Source organism: Toxotes jaculatrix, chromosome 21 (genome assembly GCF_017976425.1).
Source record: "Toxotes jaculatrix isolate fToxJac2 chromosome 21, fToxJac2.pri, whole genome shotgun sequence".
Lineage (NCBI taxonomy): Eukaryota > Metazoa > Chordata > Actinopteri > Toxotidae > Toxotes > Toxotes jaculatrix.
In genome coordinates this window covers 14688563-14707078 of record NC_054414.1, presented here as the reverse complement: position 1 = coordinate 14707078, position 18516 = coordinate 14688563, and the positions used below count along the sequence as shown (strand labels likewise).

The 18516-nt window shown below is 42.3% G+C and overlaps 1 protein-coding gene across 1 annotated transcript in view; it reads left to right on the top strand.

The window, feature by feature from the left end:
• LOC121175778 (disintegrin and metalloproteinase domain-containing protein 12-like) overlaps nt 1-18516 on the top strand; it is a 63659-nt gene that overhangs the window by 40127 nt on the left and 5016 nt on the right. The window contains exons 7-20 of the mRNA XM_041029612.1: nt 130-195; nt 809-880; nt 1302-1471; nt 1561-1645; nt 3627-3775; nt 10445-10622; nt 12843-12932; nt 13153-13348; nt 13441-13549; nt 14308-14506; nt 15934-16011; nt 17141-17249; nt 17609-17744; nt 17978-18092. Of these exons, the coding sequence (XP_040885546.1) occupies nt 130-195; nt 809-880; nt 1302-1471; nt 1561-1645; nt 3627-3775; nt 10445-10622; nt 12843-12932; nt 13153-13348; nt 13441-13549; nt 14308-14506; nt 15934-16011; nt 17141-17249; nt 17609-17744; nt 17978-18092 (1752 nt within the window). The remainder of the gene's footprint in view (nt 1-129; nt 196-808; nt 881-1301; nt 1472-1560; nt 1646-3626; nt 3776-10444; nt 10623-12842; nt 12933-13152; nt 13349-13440; nt 13550-14307; nt 14507-15933; nt 16012-17140; nt 17250-17608; nt 17745-17977; nt 18093-18516) is intronic.

Here is an 18516-nt window from a genome sequence, read left to right as displayed (position 1 = left end):
CTTTGTCATTTCCACCTTCTGTCCCTTCTCATATTTACTGCTCTTTCTTGTCTCCATGTCACTTTACCACCACCTTCCTTTCTTTTATCATTTCACCTTCACACCCACCTATTCCACTCCCTTTCACAGCACAAACGCCATGCCCAGACTACGACCAAGTATGTGGAGCTAATCATCGTGGCTGACAACAGGGAGGTAAGCAAAGATCACACCGTCTCAACTTCTTCTGCCAGGAGGAGTTCAGAGGTCACAGAGCTGCCTCTACACCCCAGACACTGTAAGATGGCTCTACCACGGCTTAGCTGTTGCCTCTGATGTGTCTGCTTACTCATTCATTTCACTGTTCAGCTCCAGCTACATCCCTCTGCATTTATCGTTTGACCACTTGACTCACAAATGAGATTTTTCCATTAGGTGCACTCTGAATTATCTCAAATCTCAGACCTTACATAGGGCTAAGAGAAGAAAGTGATCCTCGGTGACATAAGGCCTATACAGTGGTCAATGTCACATGCTTTAGAGCCACAGAGACTGAATAAATACTGGATATAAGACAAGGTGCCTGAGGTTATCTCTTTTCCTTAAGCCCCACTGAGGAGCTCTTTGATGATAGCAGCTACAGCATAAGCACCAGTGGAATTAACATGATAGCGATTGTAGCACGGCTCCAAGACACCCTGTGAAGAACTTTCTAAAGCTGACACAATGTTAATATGTCCCAAATAACGCCTTTGATGATAGTCAGCATTCAAGAGCATGGATCACCTCCTTCTCTCTTTGCCTTATTCTGTGTGGTTGCGTGGTTCAGTTTCAGAAGCAAGGCAAGGACATGGAGAAGGTCAAGCAGCGCCTGGCTGAGATCGCCAATTACGTGGACAAGGTAACAATCAAATCAACACAGGGAATGTGGTGTTGGAATGTGATTTATTAGAGGTCACATCAAGCCTGCTGAGAATTAACCAACCTGTGAGCAGAGGCTGATTGGATTATGAATGGATGATCAATTCCATAATTCGAATGAGAAATGTTGTGAAGAGGCCACTGTAATAAAACGTGCTATGGGTGGTGGTTTCATAAAACTGAAGCAAAAAATGATTTATTCACATGGAAAGTTGTATGTTGATTAATGTTTAGGAATTTATCTGGAGCCCCTTATTTATAAGCAATTGTGTACAAGCACTTGTGTTTTAATAGATAAAGTCAGTAACAGAAATATTAAGAGAAACAGATCTGAAGCCCTTAGCCTGAATCCACATCTCTCTTCCTACCTACTGCCCCACCCCCATACTCTCAACTCTCAGTTCTACAGGGCTTTGAACATCAGAGTAGCTCTGGTGGGCTTGGAGGTGTGGAGTGATGTGGACAAGTGTCCCATCACCCAAGACCCTTTCACCACCTTGCATGAGTTCCTAGACTGGAGGAAGGTCAAGTTGTTGCCTCAGAAGCCACATGACAATGCCCAGCTAATCAGGTACATCTCTTTTTGTAGCATCCAGATCCAAAATGTGGAGGCATACTTTGCTGCTGCTGGTGTGATAACCTCTGTTTTCCCCTCTTTAGTGGGGTGTATTTCCAGGGCACCACCATTGGCATGGCACCCATCATGAGTATGTGCACAGCAGAGCAATCAGGAGGAATCGTCATGGTATGTTACTGTGCTTCACGATGTATACATGCTCAGATACTTGTACACCATATTGAAGTGAAGTAAAGCAACATAAATATTACTTGTGTTGTGAGGCTGATTTCTAGAAAGTAAACCAGGCTTATTTTATCATTTTGTTCTTCCTCTTCCTGCCGTCTACTCTTTGCCTTGTTCTTCACCTCCCTCCTGACATAATACTCTCACATTTCTCCCCTCTTGTGTAGGGGTTGAGCTAAGGACTCCAGAGTTGTTATTAACCAGTACTCAGTTCAGGGCACACACATCACTGAGTCTTTTTTCAGGAGGGCCACTTTGTGCTGATAAATCAGAGTGTGTATTGATTACACAAGTGGAAACCTTTGCTTCTTAATGAGGTGCAACAAATGAGAGACTTTAAGGCTACAGCGTATCGCAGTCTGAGTGAAAACGCAGGGGCATGTCGTAAATGATCGCCCATTACAGGACTGCAACCTTATACTATGTGCACAAGTCATGTTGTATTAGTGCATGTTGTATAAGTCATGCTATTATTTTATACTCTCTGCTTCTGAGTGGCTGTTTGTCTTGGGGCCTGGCTGGCTGGTGGTAAGGTTTACAGCTAGTCCCCAGATGGTTTCCTCACTCTTGTCGTCCCAGATGGTAAAGTGGAGACTTTATTTCATTATCATAAAGGTCTACATACACACATACATCAGGTCACAGACAGAAAGGATCAATCTCAAACCGCAGACTCTTCTGCTGGGCAAATCACGACCCTGTTGTCTGAGTTGTCTCCCTTTGTTTACAGAGTACCTTTGAACTCATTAGTTGAATTCCCCCTATGGGTCTCATTGTTATTTTTCGAGGCACTTAAAACTTAAACATTCATTTTCAGACCATCTGGAATCTCCATTTACCAGCCCAGAATGTTACATTAATTTCATTGGTGTGGCAGAACGAAACAGAGACAGTGGCTTACAGTGCCCTCTTGAGCACTTCAGCTTCATCAGTCTCTAAAGGTGTCTGGGTTTTTCTAGGAAACAGAATTAGAGTTTTTCTTTTTTTTTGTATGAATCCAGTCTGCGCAGTCGAATTGCTGCGAGAGCTGACAGCTGATGACCGTTACTTTCAAAAGCCCCCAGCAGAGCAGTTCATCAGTCTGAGTTCGACTTGCACAGCTGTACTGAATAATGCACAGTGACGGAAGACTCCAGAGGCAAGGTGCTCTGACGCACAGCTCTGCATCCATGAAGAGCTGATAGCTGCTGCTGCCGCTGCATTATTTATTTGGCCTCTTCATGTGTTCATGTTTTACACACCTTGCAGGAAATCTCAGTACCTCAGCCAACAGCAGCTTTCGCTCTATGTGTTACTCTTGCCTCATCTTAACAGTGTTTTTAATTTCTGTTATCTTTATTGGCTCTGTGATTTTCAAGCTGTCCTTGGAGATTTTTTTTTCTTTTATCTTTCCACCTATTTGCCAGTTTTGCTCAGAGGAGGTTCATGTCTTTATTTGTGAGGATGAAGCTGCACATTTGGCTCTGTCAAAGTTTGCAGAGCAAGCTGAAGGTGACAGCCCGCAGTCTGCTGTTTCATTTCTCATTTCAATGCCACAACTTCAAGCAGAGGAAACGCTCTGATAAGCACAGATCCAACAGCATTGTTTGTAATCTTGGCAATATGCAATTACACTCACTTGTTTTGAGTAATGCTTCTCCAGTGGGTCCTGTGGGGAACAACAATTTGGCTAGCATAACATTTTTTATTATTTGTTATTTTCCTCAGAGTATGTAATCAGAAATGCCTGATTTTAATTAGCTATTGTTTGCTGCAACAGATCTGTAAACTGAACAAATTTTATTATGAGAAGTTGCTTGTAGCATCATTTCTAGCCTAGAAATGTACTTGATAAATCAGACTCATAAACCAAAGAGGTTTTACATGAAATACTGAGATGATATGAAAAGTTCAGTTTCTGAATTATTGATCTTTTTTTTTGTAGGACCATTCAGACAACCCCCTGGGCGCTGCGGTCACGCTGGCCCATGAGCTCGGACACAACTTTGGAATGAACCACGACACGCCAGAAAGAGGGTGTGGCTGCAGGGTGACAGTGGATCGTGGAGGCTGCATCATGACTCCTTCCACCGGGTTAGTCACAGTGTCTATCTTCACAATTAAAAGTCAATAGATATCCAAGTTAGCTTGCATCATATTCCTTACTGCAGTATCCAGGACTGCAGAAGTTTTATTTCAGTTAATTAGCTTTCATTATCCTCAGGACATATGCTATTAGTCACTTTTTCAGTGCGCTCCAGTGCAGCCCCTTCTGGTTAGTCTTTACAAATGACATCTAGCTCCAAAACTATACGTAATGCATCACCACGATGTCAAGCCATCATTGACTTTAAATTAATTTTGTCACTTATTAAATGTCGCTCAGAAAGCCTAGATTGTGATCATATGTAAACATTATTCCACATGCTGTCCATTTGTAATTTATTGTCTTTCAAGCAGTAGCAAATGATGCTGTTGAAATGTTGGGCCATTGGGTTTATGACAGATTCAACATCTGTGCTAATGCCCTGAGGCATTATGACTCATTCTGAATAGGGAGCCAATGGTTCAGTGGCAGTGCATGGCCAAAACAGCAGAGTTTCACTTATGCCAACACAATGTAGTTGATCTCCAGGAGAGTAAAGAAAACTGTGCAAGAAAGGTTGTATTGCTCATGTGAGACGCATCTAACAACATACTGAGTCTGAGGTGTAGTTATTGAATAATTGCTCACCACGGATTGTAATGTCTGACATCATGTAGTAGGCTGAGCAGAGGGAAAAGGATGTTCTGGGTGGAAACATCGGGTATCAGTTCCAGCCATGGTCTAGTGGTCTGTGGGAGCCTCAGACTGGTGTTTATCCTGGAAACATCCCTCTGTATTTGGTTTGGACCAGATTCATATAAAACAGGGTAACACTATTCTTGATTATAGCCTTATAAAACAACACAGCAGTAAGATGTGGATTTATATTTAACACTGATTGAGGGTATCCCTGGTAAAGGACTTTGTCCAAAAATGGAAACACAATGAACATACAACAAAGAGAAAGAAACGTTTGTTCAAGTAGAAATAAAATGGTTTTGTCTCTCCAGCTTTCTCCTACTCTCTTTCTGGCTGTCTCCTTTTCTTCCATCTTCACAGCCAGTTAGAGTGATGCTATTCTTTGACATACATGCAACTTTAATGTTGGAAAATCTCTCTGCAGCTCCAAATAAATAGTTAAATGCTTCTGAAAACTGTCCATTATACAGTTTTTATGTAAGGAAAACCTATCTCCTCTTCCGTAATATATGTGAATCTGAAGTCACACACAGCAGTGACGAACGTCTTTAAGTGTGGAAAAAATGTTGTTTGTACCAAACATAGACTAGTGAGAAATAAAATAAGACACGAAAATTTAGTCCTGCTCTCAACAGGGACTGGGTGCTTTTTTCATTCCAGCTGACAAAAGAAAGAAATGATCTAGTCCTTGGTTTCAAAATAATCCCCTCTACACCTCCTTATTGCTCCATATTGCTGCTCTGCTGTTTAATCCAGGATTAAGGGAGGAATACATTTAAATAAGGATGTTTAGGAACTCTGTATTCCTTCATTCAGATTCCTCAGTTAATTCCAGGTCAACATATTCTCTGCCTGAGGCAGTACTACATCTCCCATAGGTCCAATGCTGTTCCATGCATTAAAACGCCATGTGGCCACACACAGGCTCTGCTGCAATCACCTGAATGTTGCTTGTCACCCAGCAGCTACAGTTATTTGTTTCTCACATTGACTGCCGTGTTTTTCTAGAGAGGCGACCAGCTCTTTTCAGAGCCCATTGTGATTATACAGAATGGCTCCTCACAAGGCCAAGGCTTGAATGAGTCAGTACAAAAGCCCCACTGATTACCACCTCCTGCATTCAGTAATTGAAAGTACTGGCAAAATTCGCCTAATCTCCGCCAGAGAGGAGTACCTGATTTATTTTTGCTGTTTTGACTGATCTTTTATTTTCATCAAACAGAGTTTAGGAATTTCTTCATTGTCTCTTCTATGTACAGACAGATACCCATCAAGCTCTTGTGGACTTGCTGTTGGAGCAAAGGAGCAGAGGAGATAATGAGATCCAGTTCATCATTATTATACTGGATATGGGGGTAGGGGTTGGGAGGTGGGGTGGGGGCAGTAAAGCTGTAAGCTGTCCCAGTGCCAGCTGCACATCTGCACAGAGCACTGCTTGTTTCCTGCTCACACTGGTCACGGCCAATTGTCACGTCCCCCTTTCCATCCATCTCTCTATCCCCCCATTAGCTCTAAATGAGAACAGGCTGGTGTGTCTCATCCTTTGAGATTATATCTCCTTAAACACACACACACACACACACACAGGAACACACACACAGCAACTGAGCTGCTGCTGGCTACTCCAATAGGCACATGAACACACATATGTGCACAAACATATACATTAGAAATCCATCTCCCTCAGAGACTAAAACGGGACCTCCACAGAGTTCTGGTCTTTCTGGTCCACTTTTTGAGGTATTCTGAGGAAAGGAACAAATGTATTGTGTAAAGTCAGTCACACAAGCTGAGCTATTTATGGACAGATTGACTCTAGGATGCCTTATTCAGGCAGGGCTCATTCACTCATGGGTCAGGCCCTGAGTAAGATGATGTTGCATAGTATCACAGAGGCTGATGTATTCCTCTCGTCATAAAATAATCAGGAATCATAGAAAGTGTGTCAGAATCCAAGACATACCATGGAAATGTGACCCATGTGCCCTGCTGAGCACCAGGAACTCTCTAGTATGCCTTGTTTAATTGGGTCCATAGGGAAATCAATGTGGAAATGCTTTTCAGTATCTACAACATAGGACAGACTGCCAGGCACCAAAGGCCATAACAGATCTTATCACCGAATGTCACTGCCCAGCGCTCAGGCTATATGTTTACAAAGGAAGCTGTAAAATTAATATTAAATGTGTGGTAAAACAATTATGAAATATTTGTCACTGTTGTCATGGTCAGGTTTGAATTAGCTTTATTTATCAAGATCAAGGTCTTCCAAAATGCAATAAAATTGTGATAACAAAATAAAGATAGGGTCAAGTCAGTATTTGCACAGTTAGTATTTTCTCTAAAAATGCTCTCACCATTTCAAGGATGGTGGAAAATGTTTTGGCAGATGCGTCACTGGAAAGGCCAACAGATCTGATTCATAGCCTGATCAGTGTTTTATGGCTGAAAAGATGTGACATAAACTGGCTGTGTAGGATCTGCTGGATGGTTTTCCCTGTGTTCTCTCTGATCTGAACCACAAGGACAGACGGGCTAGGAGGAGAGAGCCCTGCCCAGCTTATTTTGGGCTAAAGGGTACTGTATATTTTAATGTGATACTTTTCCTTAGAGCATTCTAATCTCTGGTGAAATAAGGTTTGGATTTATGGTCATGGTCTTCAAATGTCCTATTCAAACATGACCTTCATGTTTAAGTTTTATGAATATGCATGCTCTGGACTATGCTTAATCTTGTTAACTAACTGCATAATTGAGCACGAGTGATATTAAGCAGTGCAGAAAGAGCTACAACTAGGGCTGCAGAAATTTATTGAGATAAAATAATTTTGTTGCTTCTCCAGATCTCTGGCCAAAGATTTTCTCTCTTGAATACATTTTCTAAATAAAACTGGAATCTTTAAATTAGATTGACAGGGTTGGTCCGATGAGCAGCAGCCCAAAGGAAAGCAGAGACAGAACAAAAGAAACGGAGCCAAAAGAAATGGATGTTATTTTGGCCGTGAACTGTCAGAGATTCCATTTAATCCATTGTTTATGTTTTTACTGATGACTTCTTCTCTAACTCGCCACAAAAAGGCAAGTTACCTGTCACAGTTCATCTACCCCCTTGTTGAAGATGTTGAGATGTTAGGTCGAAAGATTCCAGCTCCAGTGTTATCACAATGAGGTGAAGCTCATAGAGGCCTGTAATAGATCTCGAAATGATTCCTTATCACCTGACCTCCCTCCAGTCAAGACTTGTTTGGTTGTCACTGCAGCTTAGTCGCAGTGACTGCTTTGTACACTCTATCAACAATCAACTGCAGTACCTCTGAGGCTGAAGAGCCAGCTGTTAAACACTTGACTGTAGGTTAGAGATGAGCAAAAGATGACAGAACAGAGAAGAATTGACCCCATAATGGAACTGGAGCATGACCAGGTGGAAAACAATGCAGCAGTATAAGACCAGACAGAGGTGAACACGCTCATCCTTTGTAAAAACCAGAACAGGATGAGAAGAAGCCTGAAGGTCACAGAATCATACTGGGTCTTTTCTTTCGAGGTGGTGGCCCAGACTCCCATGGGATGAGTGGTTGTCTAGAGTGTCTTTAGTTCGCCATGAGCCCCAGATGTGCACACCGTGACTGGCCCTGGCACTGCTTTACAAGCCCCAGGGACTGCAGCTGCTAAATGCCATCGACTGTAATTCATCGGTGCCTCTGCCTTTTCACAGTCATTACTCCTCCTCCCACCCCCAGACTGTTGCAGGATAGACCAATTATTTCTGTATTGCCTCTCATAAAGAACAGCTGGATACTGAGCCGCTCATGTGTCTCAGAGTTAACAAAAAAAAAAAAAACAAGGATGTGAGTGTTTGTCATGCATTGCATGGGCTGGTAACTGAAGAGCAGGGCTGAGTTCATGGAAATTGAATGAATTCAGCAAAAGAGTGGGTGCAACTTGAGCAAGCAATTTTGGCTCGGGCTTTGGGGGCAAAGAGGAAATCAACAACAGCAGTTGCTAAGGAAGTGGCCTGCCTGTTGAACAGCAGCCTTGACAGTTGTTCATCATAGCCGGATCCCTTGAGATGCTAAGACAGGAGGAGGAGGAGAAAAAGAGGGCGCAATTATGGCTGTTATTACAGCTTTTCTTATTGCTCTTTCCTTTTGCCATTTAATTTCACTACAAATCCACTGTGATCTTTTGCTTCAATCCACAGCGTCTAGAGAGGTACACCACTTTCATCTAACACAACCTCTGGACGGTATTGACGTTAGAGAGCAGCAGGCTGTGTGTTTGGCGGTGGGGGGGTCAGCAGCAGGAGCTGATGAAAGACGCCTCCACACATGATGGAAATCAAAGGCAAGCCGAGAATGAGGTCATGTCAAAACATTCACAGAGTGTCATGACATATTTAGAGCCGTAATAAATGCAAAGCCCAATCAGAGAAAAACACGGTTTGAAAGAGTTGTCGACATTGAGCTACATAGAAATGCTTCTCAGAGAGGAAAAACTCCAGAGAAAGTTGTTATTTTACAGTTTCCATATCAATACTGCTAATGGCTATGAGTTCAAGGCTCAGCCTCATAGCTGAGAAAAAAATTGACAACTCCACCACATTTAAACCCATGTTTTGCTCATAGAAACACCTGACTGAGTTGCACTTATTGGGGTGTGAAGGACCATTTTGTGACTTTGTTACCCCGTGGTGCCACAGCAGCTCAGGCTGGATGTGAACTGGCCCTTATGCACAAGCGCCTCTTGAAATATGTCCAGTTCTGTTACAACCACGACATGTTTGCTGTCCTTTCAACACTGTCATTTTCTAGACCAGAAACACTTCCCAAGCTAACTAGTCAATTTCCCATGCTGTCATTTTGGAAAATGCATTATGCACTGAACATAAGAAATGTGCTGGATTTACCGTGTTGACAGTTTGCTTATCTGGACTTCCCTTCTCCTGACAACCAGCTGTTGTTTGGGTTACGGCTGCTGTTGCTGGGTGCATGCTCGATTTGTTTATTATCCCGACTGCAGCAGAGTTAGGACTCTCACTGCTGTGACAGGAAAAAGTCTCACTGACCCACGCAAAAGAAAGAAAATCAACTGTTTGAGCCCACGGGGCCCAAACAAGCGAGTGGGTGGCAGAGGTAGTAGAGGTGTAAAAGTACAATTGATGGCATACTTCACAACATATGTTTCCAAAAAGTCAAGTGCCTTTCACAGAGCTTGTTGAAAGAAAATATTTGGGCATCTAAGTTGACCTGTGTCTCCCACTTGTTGTCTCATGCATGCACTCATCTGTGTGCACAAAGACAAGCACAGATATAAGAGTGAATATTACATACAGATTCACCCGTTCTGGCCCTGTTGTGCTGAATTTTATGGTGTGGGTGGAGGTATTAAAAACCTCATATGCTGCTTTTTTTTTATCTAGAGCCACATAGAGAACAAGATACAATCTGCACATATTCATGCACGCTTCACACACACACACACACACACACACACTGTCATCTGAGGCACTATATTATCACAGAAAAGCTCAATAAAGCCACATGAGGTCTGTAACAAAGCTTTTGGCAGACAGAACCCTGGGTTGTGTGCTTTCCCCACGGAGCCGACCACCCTCTCTGTCCGCTCCAAAAACAATATTAAAAACACACCATCCCCCGTTTCTCCCAAATTTATGGGTGTTGCAAGTCTCGCAAAGGAAGCACTTTTTGGTTTGAGTTTTTATGATTCCCTGTCTCATAAAATATGTCTTATCAGATCTCCCTCTCTGCGTGGAGGAGGGAGTCGCTGGGTCCCTGTGCTGTTCGCATGCTGATGGAGCTTTGGAGAGGTTGCTGAGCTCTAGTGGTTAATTGATTTTGTGATTAGCAGCAATTAGCTCTGATTACATCAGACTGAAGAGGGCCCTTGAGGGGAATCGCAGTCGTCTTTCTTCCCTCTCTCTGTTTGTGTCCCTCACCAAATATTTCTTTCACTCACAGGTACCCGTTCCCCACAGTGTTCAGCAGCTGCAGCAAGAAGGACCTGACAGCCAGTTTTGAAAAAGGCGTCGGGATGTGTCTGTTTAACATGCCTGAGGTCAAGGTGCTCTATGGAGGGCAGAAATGTGGCAACGGCTATGTGGAGGAGGGAGAAGAATGTGATTGTGGAGAACTGGAGGTGAGAGTGCTATAAGTCATGGTAAATGGACTTTGTTTTTATCTCCAGACCTCCTATAACTCTTCAGCATTCTTGTTTTAGGCCCCTTCTGCCAAAACTGAAATCTCTTTCTTAACTGCTACCCATAAATCATTTTTAATTATATTTCCCACATTTGAGAAATGAAATAAGCAGGAGCGCTAAGGGGAGTTTCTGTAGCTTTTCTGACTGAAGCATAGCACAAACTAACATTTCCCAAAGTAAAAACAAAGCTAACAGCACAGAGCTCTCGTAATGTAAACACAGTCTTCAGAAAATGACCTTAGAGATATGAGAGTAAATGTATTCATTCTGTGCTCTGAAGAGGTGTTTGGGAGGAGGGTTGTCTGATTGTGGTACAATTCACAGAGAGCAAGCATTGCTGACAGCTTCACCCTGTCAACTGGTGAATTATTTAAATGGATCTGCATTGGCATGCACATATGTAATGGTGGCACATGTTGCTAACTGCTCCCACTGCAGGATGATAAAACAGTTAATCATGATGCAACTGACAAGCAGCAGAGGCAGGCTGACAAGAACAGAACCATGAAATATGAAGAAGACATCTATTATGATTTGGAAGGATATTTTGAATTATATAATGGCCTACGTGAAAGAATGCCTTGTTCTTTGCCATTTGTTTACACCTTTATACCCAGTGAGTCTTTTTTGTGAGTTGTTCAGGCTTTAGCCAGGGTCGGGCTGAAAGTGGCCTTGTCCTTCAACACAAAGAACTGACATCAGCCCCGCAGGCCTGAGCCAGCAGCGATAATAAAGCTCTCCACAGAGTTGAGTGGCATCATGCCAACCCAGGCCTGATCAGAGTGCTCAGACAGCACCTCTCTCCACCATTAAAAAACCTCATTAAAAAAAAGCCTGGGTCCTATTCCTCACAATCACAGACTACCTCTTTTCAGCACGACTCCTCCGCCTCCTTTGGCCCCAGGGACCATGGGAAAGGCCCTTAATGGTTTTTAGGCTGAAAGAAGTTCTGGAAGGCCCATCATGTCAGCTGTGTCCCCTGCCAGCTCCATCCATCTACTTCCTCCCGAGTCGCACTGCACTCGGCTGTACAGTATGTTCAGACCATAATGGCAAGAGGAAAAGAGCTGACCCTCGGGGGTCCAGCCAGCCTCTGCCTCTGTGTGAGATCATACACGCACGAGCAGACGTACACATCTTATACACTGAGCCTTGATTGAGTGCTAGCTTCCATCTGTATCAGAAGGCAGAGAGTGGCTGATTGGTGCAGGGCATGACTCATGATAAAGGCTAACGTGAAACAGATGGGCCTCCATGGTGAGAGCAGAAATGTTACAGGGATGGTATGGTGCTGAGCCTGTTCGTCTCCCTCTGCACTGCGAAAAAGACAGGAATGTCTTAATATTTCATGATAGGTTGTTTTTGTTGTCGCTATCCAAAATAAATAATCCTATCAACCACCTTTCAGATTTGATTATTAAATTTGCATCAAGCTCTTGATTTTTCTTAGTAAGCTATTCAATCTGTGTTTTGGCTCAAGCTAACAAAAAGAAACAGGTGTGAAAGGCTGATTGCATGGTTGTCACTCTAATATTCCAAACAACTATCAAGATAAAACAAAATGGCTTTGTGACACTGCAGATGCATATTTTTCTGTTTTTTCACTTTGTAAAAGAGCCCGCTGTTTCCGCACTGTTTCCTCCTACCTGCACAGAGGTTGTGTGATTAGTTGGGGAAGGTTACTGTAAATCTGTTTGCTTAACTTTTGTATTACTGCAAAAAATCTTTCGCTCTCCCCAAGGGCATTTTTTTTTTGCTTAACACTTGCCAATTCCTCTAGATTACACAACATTTTTCTTCTTGTAGAGGGGATTTTTTTGCAGCGTGTCCTTCTTTTGTCTTCTCTTCCCCACATTTTTCAATTTCCTTCAGCATCCAGCTTATGGTTCCGGGGGTCTGAATGAGTTTGTAAGTCCTGTCAGATGGAAACCTTGTTGTTTTTAGAGAACTAGAAACTGCTGTTTCCTCTTCTCTGCCAGGTTTTTTTAGTTGCTACAGAACAGATTCCCTCTGGGCTTGCATTCCCTCTGATAACAAAGTCTGCTCTGAGGTGACATATGATCTCTTTGTGTTGAGTTAAATTTTCTTTACTTGAGTTCCCCCTCACTTACATTCCCCTTCTCTGCTTGCCATTTTTTCGTTCTTTTCCATCTGAAGGAATGTATGAATCCCTGCTGTAATGCTACTACCTGCACTTTGAAGGGAGACGCTGTCTGTGCACATGGACAGTGCTGCCAGGACTGTCAGGTAAGAAGTATACAGACTAGCCAATCATGACACAGTTTTTTCAAAGGCATCTTGACACAAAAATATTTTCTTTGATTCTCTGAGTCTTAAATCAGCACTATTATTGAAATTTGGTAGATGTTTCTCCAGAGCTCTTTTCAGCTCACTGCATATTTGTCTCAGCTTCTCTCTGAGTCCTTGTCTGTTATGTCTGTTTCTTGCTGTCTATCTCTGAGTGTAGCTGAAGCCAGCAGGCACTCCATGCCGTGAATCCAGTAACTCTTGTGATCTGCCTGAGTTCTGCACTGGTACCAGCCCTCACTGCCCCTCCAATGTCTACCTGCACGATGGCCACGCCTGTCACAACGTGGACGGCTTCTGTTATAACGGCATCTGCCAGACTCATGAGCAGCAGTGTATCACGCTGTGGGGCCAAGGTATGTGGAAGGCCCCCTTGCTGGCTTTTGCTTTCCGTTAATGGTTCAATAATGGTCGTCGCCTTTTTGATGTGTTTCACTGTGTGTTATAGGGGCCAAGCCAGCTCCAGGCATCTGCTTTGAAAGGGTCAACTCAGCAGGAGACCCCTATGGCAACTGCGGCAAGGACTCCAAAGGTTCCTTTGCTAAATGTGATGCACGGTAAGACCTGATGTTCCCATAGAAACCAGTAAGTGTCTTTAATTGTATGTCGGTTGTGGAATACAGTGAAGGGTGTGTGTGTGTGTCTGTGTGTGTGTGTGTGTGTGTGTGTGTGTGTGTGTGTGTGTGTGTGTGTGTGTGTGTGTGTGTGTGTGTATGTTTCAGTATAAGCACAACTGAACCCATTTAAACATTTAAATGACAGGACTTTTTCATTGCTAGACTCTGGAATGTGTGTGATGGACTCTAGTTCTGAAACAATAAGCTGATTTGTCGATTCGTTGCTTTAGTAATTAAAAAAGCAAAACTGCCAAATTGGTTCCAGCCTCTGGAATGTGAGCATTAGCTGTATTTCTCTATCACTATATCAATGTAAACTGCTTATCTATCTAATTAACTGTTGCCTGGACCAAGCAATTTAAAGACGTCACATTGGGCTCTGGCAAATTGGGATGGGCTTTCTTCTGATTTTCTGACATTTTACAGACTAAACTATTAATCCAAAAAATAACTGACACATTAAACATGATCATTAGTTGCAGCCCTAATTGCGGGTTACAGAGTCAGTTGGTGTAATGCAACTGGTCACAAGATCTCTCAGGTTGTGGTCTGAAAACAGCACAAACAAGCTGCAGTTTCTCTAATTGGACAGCAAGAGTGAGAGCAAAAATAATTGCACATATACACATTTGGGAAAACAGTGACATATTATTCAATTATCATATTGTTATTCTCCCTGTTGTTCATTCTGTTTACAGAGATGCTAAATGTGGCAAAATCCAGTGTCAAGGAGGAGCTAACCGCCCTGTAATTGGCACCAATGCTGTTTCCATAGAAACAAACATACCCCTGCAGGAAGGGGGAAGGATACTGTGCCGAGGTACACACGTCTATTTGGGTGATGACATGCCCGACCCCGGTCTGGTCCTAACTGGCACCAAATGTGGAGATGGAATGGTGAGATCTGAAGCCTGACACATGTTAAATACAACCAGAATACACACACACACACACACACACACTCACACATGCAGCACATATCAGTCCAGCACACAGCTGACTCATTAGCAGTGGTTGAAAGTAGCTAGTACATTTATTCAAGTACAGTTATAAGGCACTTTTCTGATGTATTTCCACTTTAAAGCAAGTCTATAGTCTCCTACTGTACTACATTTCAGAGAAAAATATTATACTTCACTAAGTAATCAGTTTTTTTACATAGAAAATATATCATCAGCCTATAAGAGTTGCATTATTGCATTATGTATTATTATAGATTTCTGCTTAGCTCTATGTAAAGTGATTAAATTTGACCCTGTTAGAACATTAAAAGCTTCTTACACATTAATGCACTGTATCAGTAACATATAAATGATATATAATAATATAATGTGACTCTGTATTTTAAATTGTGTCATATTAATCACAGACTCAAACCACCAACGCAATGATTAATAGCTGACCTGCCATTTCACTTGAGCTACATTTGCAGCTGCTGCACAGTTACAAATGAATGACTACCAAATACGTACATACCAAAGAGAAAAGGAAAAGAATATATTTGAATAAATATGTAACTCAAAGTAAAGCAAGAGTATTTTTTTTTACATGTGATACTTTAAGTAACATTAAATGCAGGACTGTGATTTGTAATGGAGTTTTTTTTTTTTTTACATTTAGTATTGCTACTTTTACTTGAGTGAAGGATTTCACTACCTCTACCACCACTGCTAACTAGTGGTGGAAGCTGTGAGTCTGTGTGAAAACATAATATAAATGTGCTGCCCAAATGCTGGGAAATAAGAGTGGAAAAAGTGATGTGCAGAGACAGTCCATGACTAAGACTTTTTTAGATCTTCAGGGTGTGTCCTCTTGTCATTTCAGACTTGCACGGCCTCAGACACTTAATTGACTTACCATTATTCAGTCTCTTTGGCATCTTCCAGTGGTCATCAATTTAACCATTGGTCACTTCAATGATACAGTTACTCCATTTTGTCTAATTTACTTCTCCATGGGCCTCCACCCTTAAGGAGGATCCAGCCTCTGCCCTCATCTGTCAAGGGCTCTGGCATTGCTCTGTGCCCACTGCTGCCAAGCTCATCTTCACAGGCAGCCTGGATATATGCGGGTGTGGTCCCTTTAAAGGGCTACATAACTTTTCAAAATTGGCTTTAATATATTCTTGAAAAATCCCACTGTTAACATAATTATATTTCATGCTACGCTACTTTTTAGCTGAAGTGGATCTTCAGTGGCAAATTAAAAGAAATAGCAAGCTGGATCTGCTGGTGTTTTCTCTTAAAAGATTAAAGGGCTTAGAATATTACTGAAATGTTCTTTGAGCTCAAACTGTCAATTTTTAATGTCTTTGTCTGCTTCAGATGTGTCTGAATCGTCAGTGCCAGAACGTCAGTGTTTTTGGTGTGCATGAGTGCTCGGCCAAGTGCAGTGGCCGAGGGGTGAGTACAGCACCTTTCTTTCTTTTTTTTAGTGTTGGGACGAACAACTGTAATAGGTGTCTCAAACCAGTCCCCACCCAGTTTATTTGTTTGCTTAATATCCCGTTCTTCCGTCATACAGGAGCTCATTTTGGCTGTAATATGTTGGAAATGCTCAGTATACAGAGGGTAGGGAGCCATTACAATGCGTCGCAATCAATCATTCTGGATGCTGAAAGGTTCAATCAATTAGATATAATGGCTTCATCTATGTTAAGCCTACGGTGCCATTCATCATACTCTCAGGCAGTCGTCCTTGTCCCAAAAAACTGTGTTGAAATATTAAGGCCATGCTTTGTTTGGCTAAATGCAGGGAGCAGTGACACACCGCTTGCCATTGAGCTGGGGAGCATGGCTATTGAATTTTTCTTAAATCCCACCCATCAAACATATATACGGGTGGTCCTGCTTGAGATGAAATATGTGGCTTTGTGGTATTAGCCTTAAATTCACTGGTAGGTCCCAGAGGCTTTGACTGTGGCTGGTAAAGTTTTGACTTCATCAAAGCTACAGAGGAAACAGTTTTTACTGTCTCTTAAAATGAAACATCTCCAGTTATTATACGGTCATATTTGTTTGCCTAATTCCAATTAAGACATATCTATAAAACGCAAAGGACTGTTTTACTCACAGAAATAAAAGGATGTTGCTCCTCTAGGAGACAGGGCACCCTTGCATGTGCAAATTAGATCAAGATGTTGCCTTGGAAAGAGGCCTTCACCTGGTCCATATTACTCTGCTGGGGAATCCTCTTAGACTTTCCCATTCCTGCACTCTGCGGGACAGGAAGACAAGAGAGGGAGAGATTATAAAAATGTGGTTTAAGGCAAAAGGGTCTGTTCTGGCTTTTATATCAGACATCTTTGCCATGTTGAGCCTAACAGTGCTGGCTGGTGGTTCACTCTGCTGACTCCATGCAGCACACTGAGAATCTGCATCATAAGAATTTGTTGACTCTGGTGTCTGGTGCTGAAACAACACACAGAAAATTTATTGACAGTAATATTGTTAGGTATTGTATTGTGGGGAAAATACTCAAACGTAACATGAAAAGGCTGATGAGTGCATTTTCCTTTTTAAAATGCTGCAGGTGTGCAACAACAACAAGAACTGTCACTGTGAGGCTCACTGGGCGCCTCCATTCTGTGACAAGGCAGGTTTTGGAGGGAGTGTGGACAGTGGCCCCATCAGATTAGCAGGTAAGTCAACAGATGCAGCTCAAGTACATCAAATGGCTGATATATTGTTGCTTAGGTCATGTCACGTTATAGGTCCTGGGCATAGAAATTTTGAGTATTTCAAGAATAATATATCACTGACTCGTGCTCAGACACAAACTAATTCTGAGGAGTCCTAAAATGTTTGTTTTCCTCTGCTGAAAAAACAAAGAAAATACTGGTATAACACCTTTATAGAATCCTTAGAATCCACAATGTTTGCAGAAGTTCAGACAACAAAACATTAAAAATTGCATACAGCATAAGACTATTTCAGGTTCAGCACTAGAGAACCACTGTCTCTGAGATTTCCTGTTATTTTTCTATGTATTTCTGAACAGACAGCGGGAGTCTGACGGTGGGCATCCTTGTGTCTCTCCTCACTGTCCTGGGAGCTGGTCTGATCATCTGCATCAAGAGAAAAACTCTACTGGGCCTGCTCTTCACCAGTAAAAAGAACCCAATTGAGAAGCTCAGGTGCTTTTTCAGAACACTTTTTAAGGGAATAGTGTTTGTAAATGGTAAAAGAAAATCTGTGACGGAAGCGGCTGAGTGGGAACATTTTCCCAACTGGTCACACTGTGAAGTCAGTTACTGTGTATAATTTGTTTAGATTTTTTAATTTGAAATATATTACCTTTGTAACTGATGTATGATTAATATGATGAAGTGTATAATTAGGAATATATAATTTCTTCTTTGTATTCCAGATCAGTAAGCGCTGCAATCAGCGGACCGTCCACCGCTAACCAGCCTCCATCAGTGAGCACAACACCTCCATATGGCCCGGCCACGCCTCTGCCACACAGTGCCGCCATCTTCAAGGTCACAAGATCACACGTCTTTGCTTGACAGACTCATTACAAAACACACAGATAGACTGCAGACAGACTTTTGTTCAACGTGTAACTCAAACAAATGGAGGATCACCAGCAGATGATCAACGCTGTAATATTCTTCTAGGAATACCGCAGCTGTTTCGATAGCACAAATCATTCTCAGCAGGATTGACGTGTTGTTTTCACACAAATGGCAGCTCATTCAAATCCAATTAAATCATCCCTCTCTATGTAGACATGTGAAGGAGGTAGTGATAATGGAGTCTGTGGTGAGCAGTGTGTTCACGACACTTGAATACATTTCTTGTCATTAACTGCTGCGTGTTAAAAGAGACATTTTTATATCTGCACGTTTCCCACATGAGCAATGTCGATGCTCACTTGGGATATAAAGTCATCCTGTCACTGAT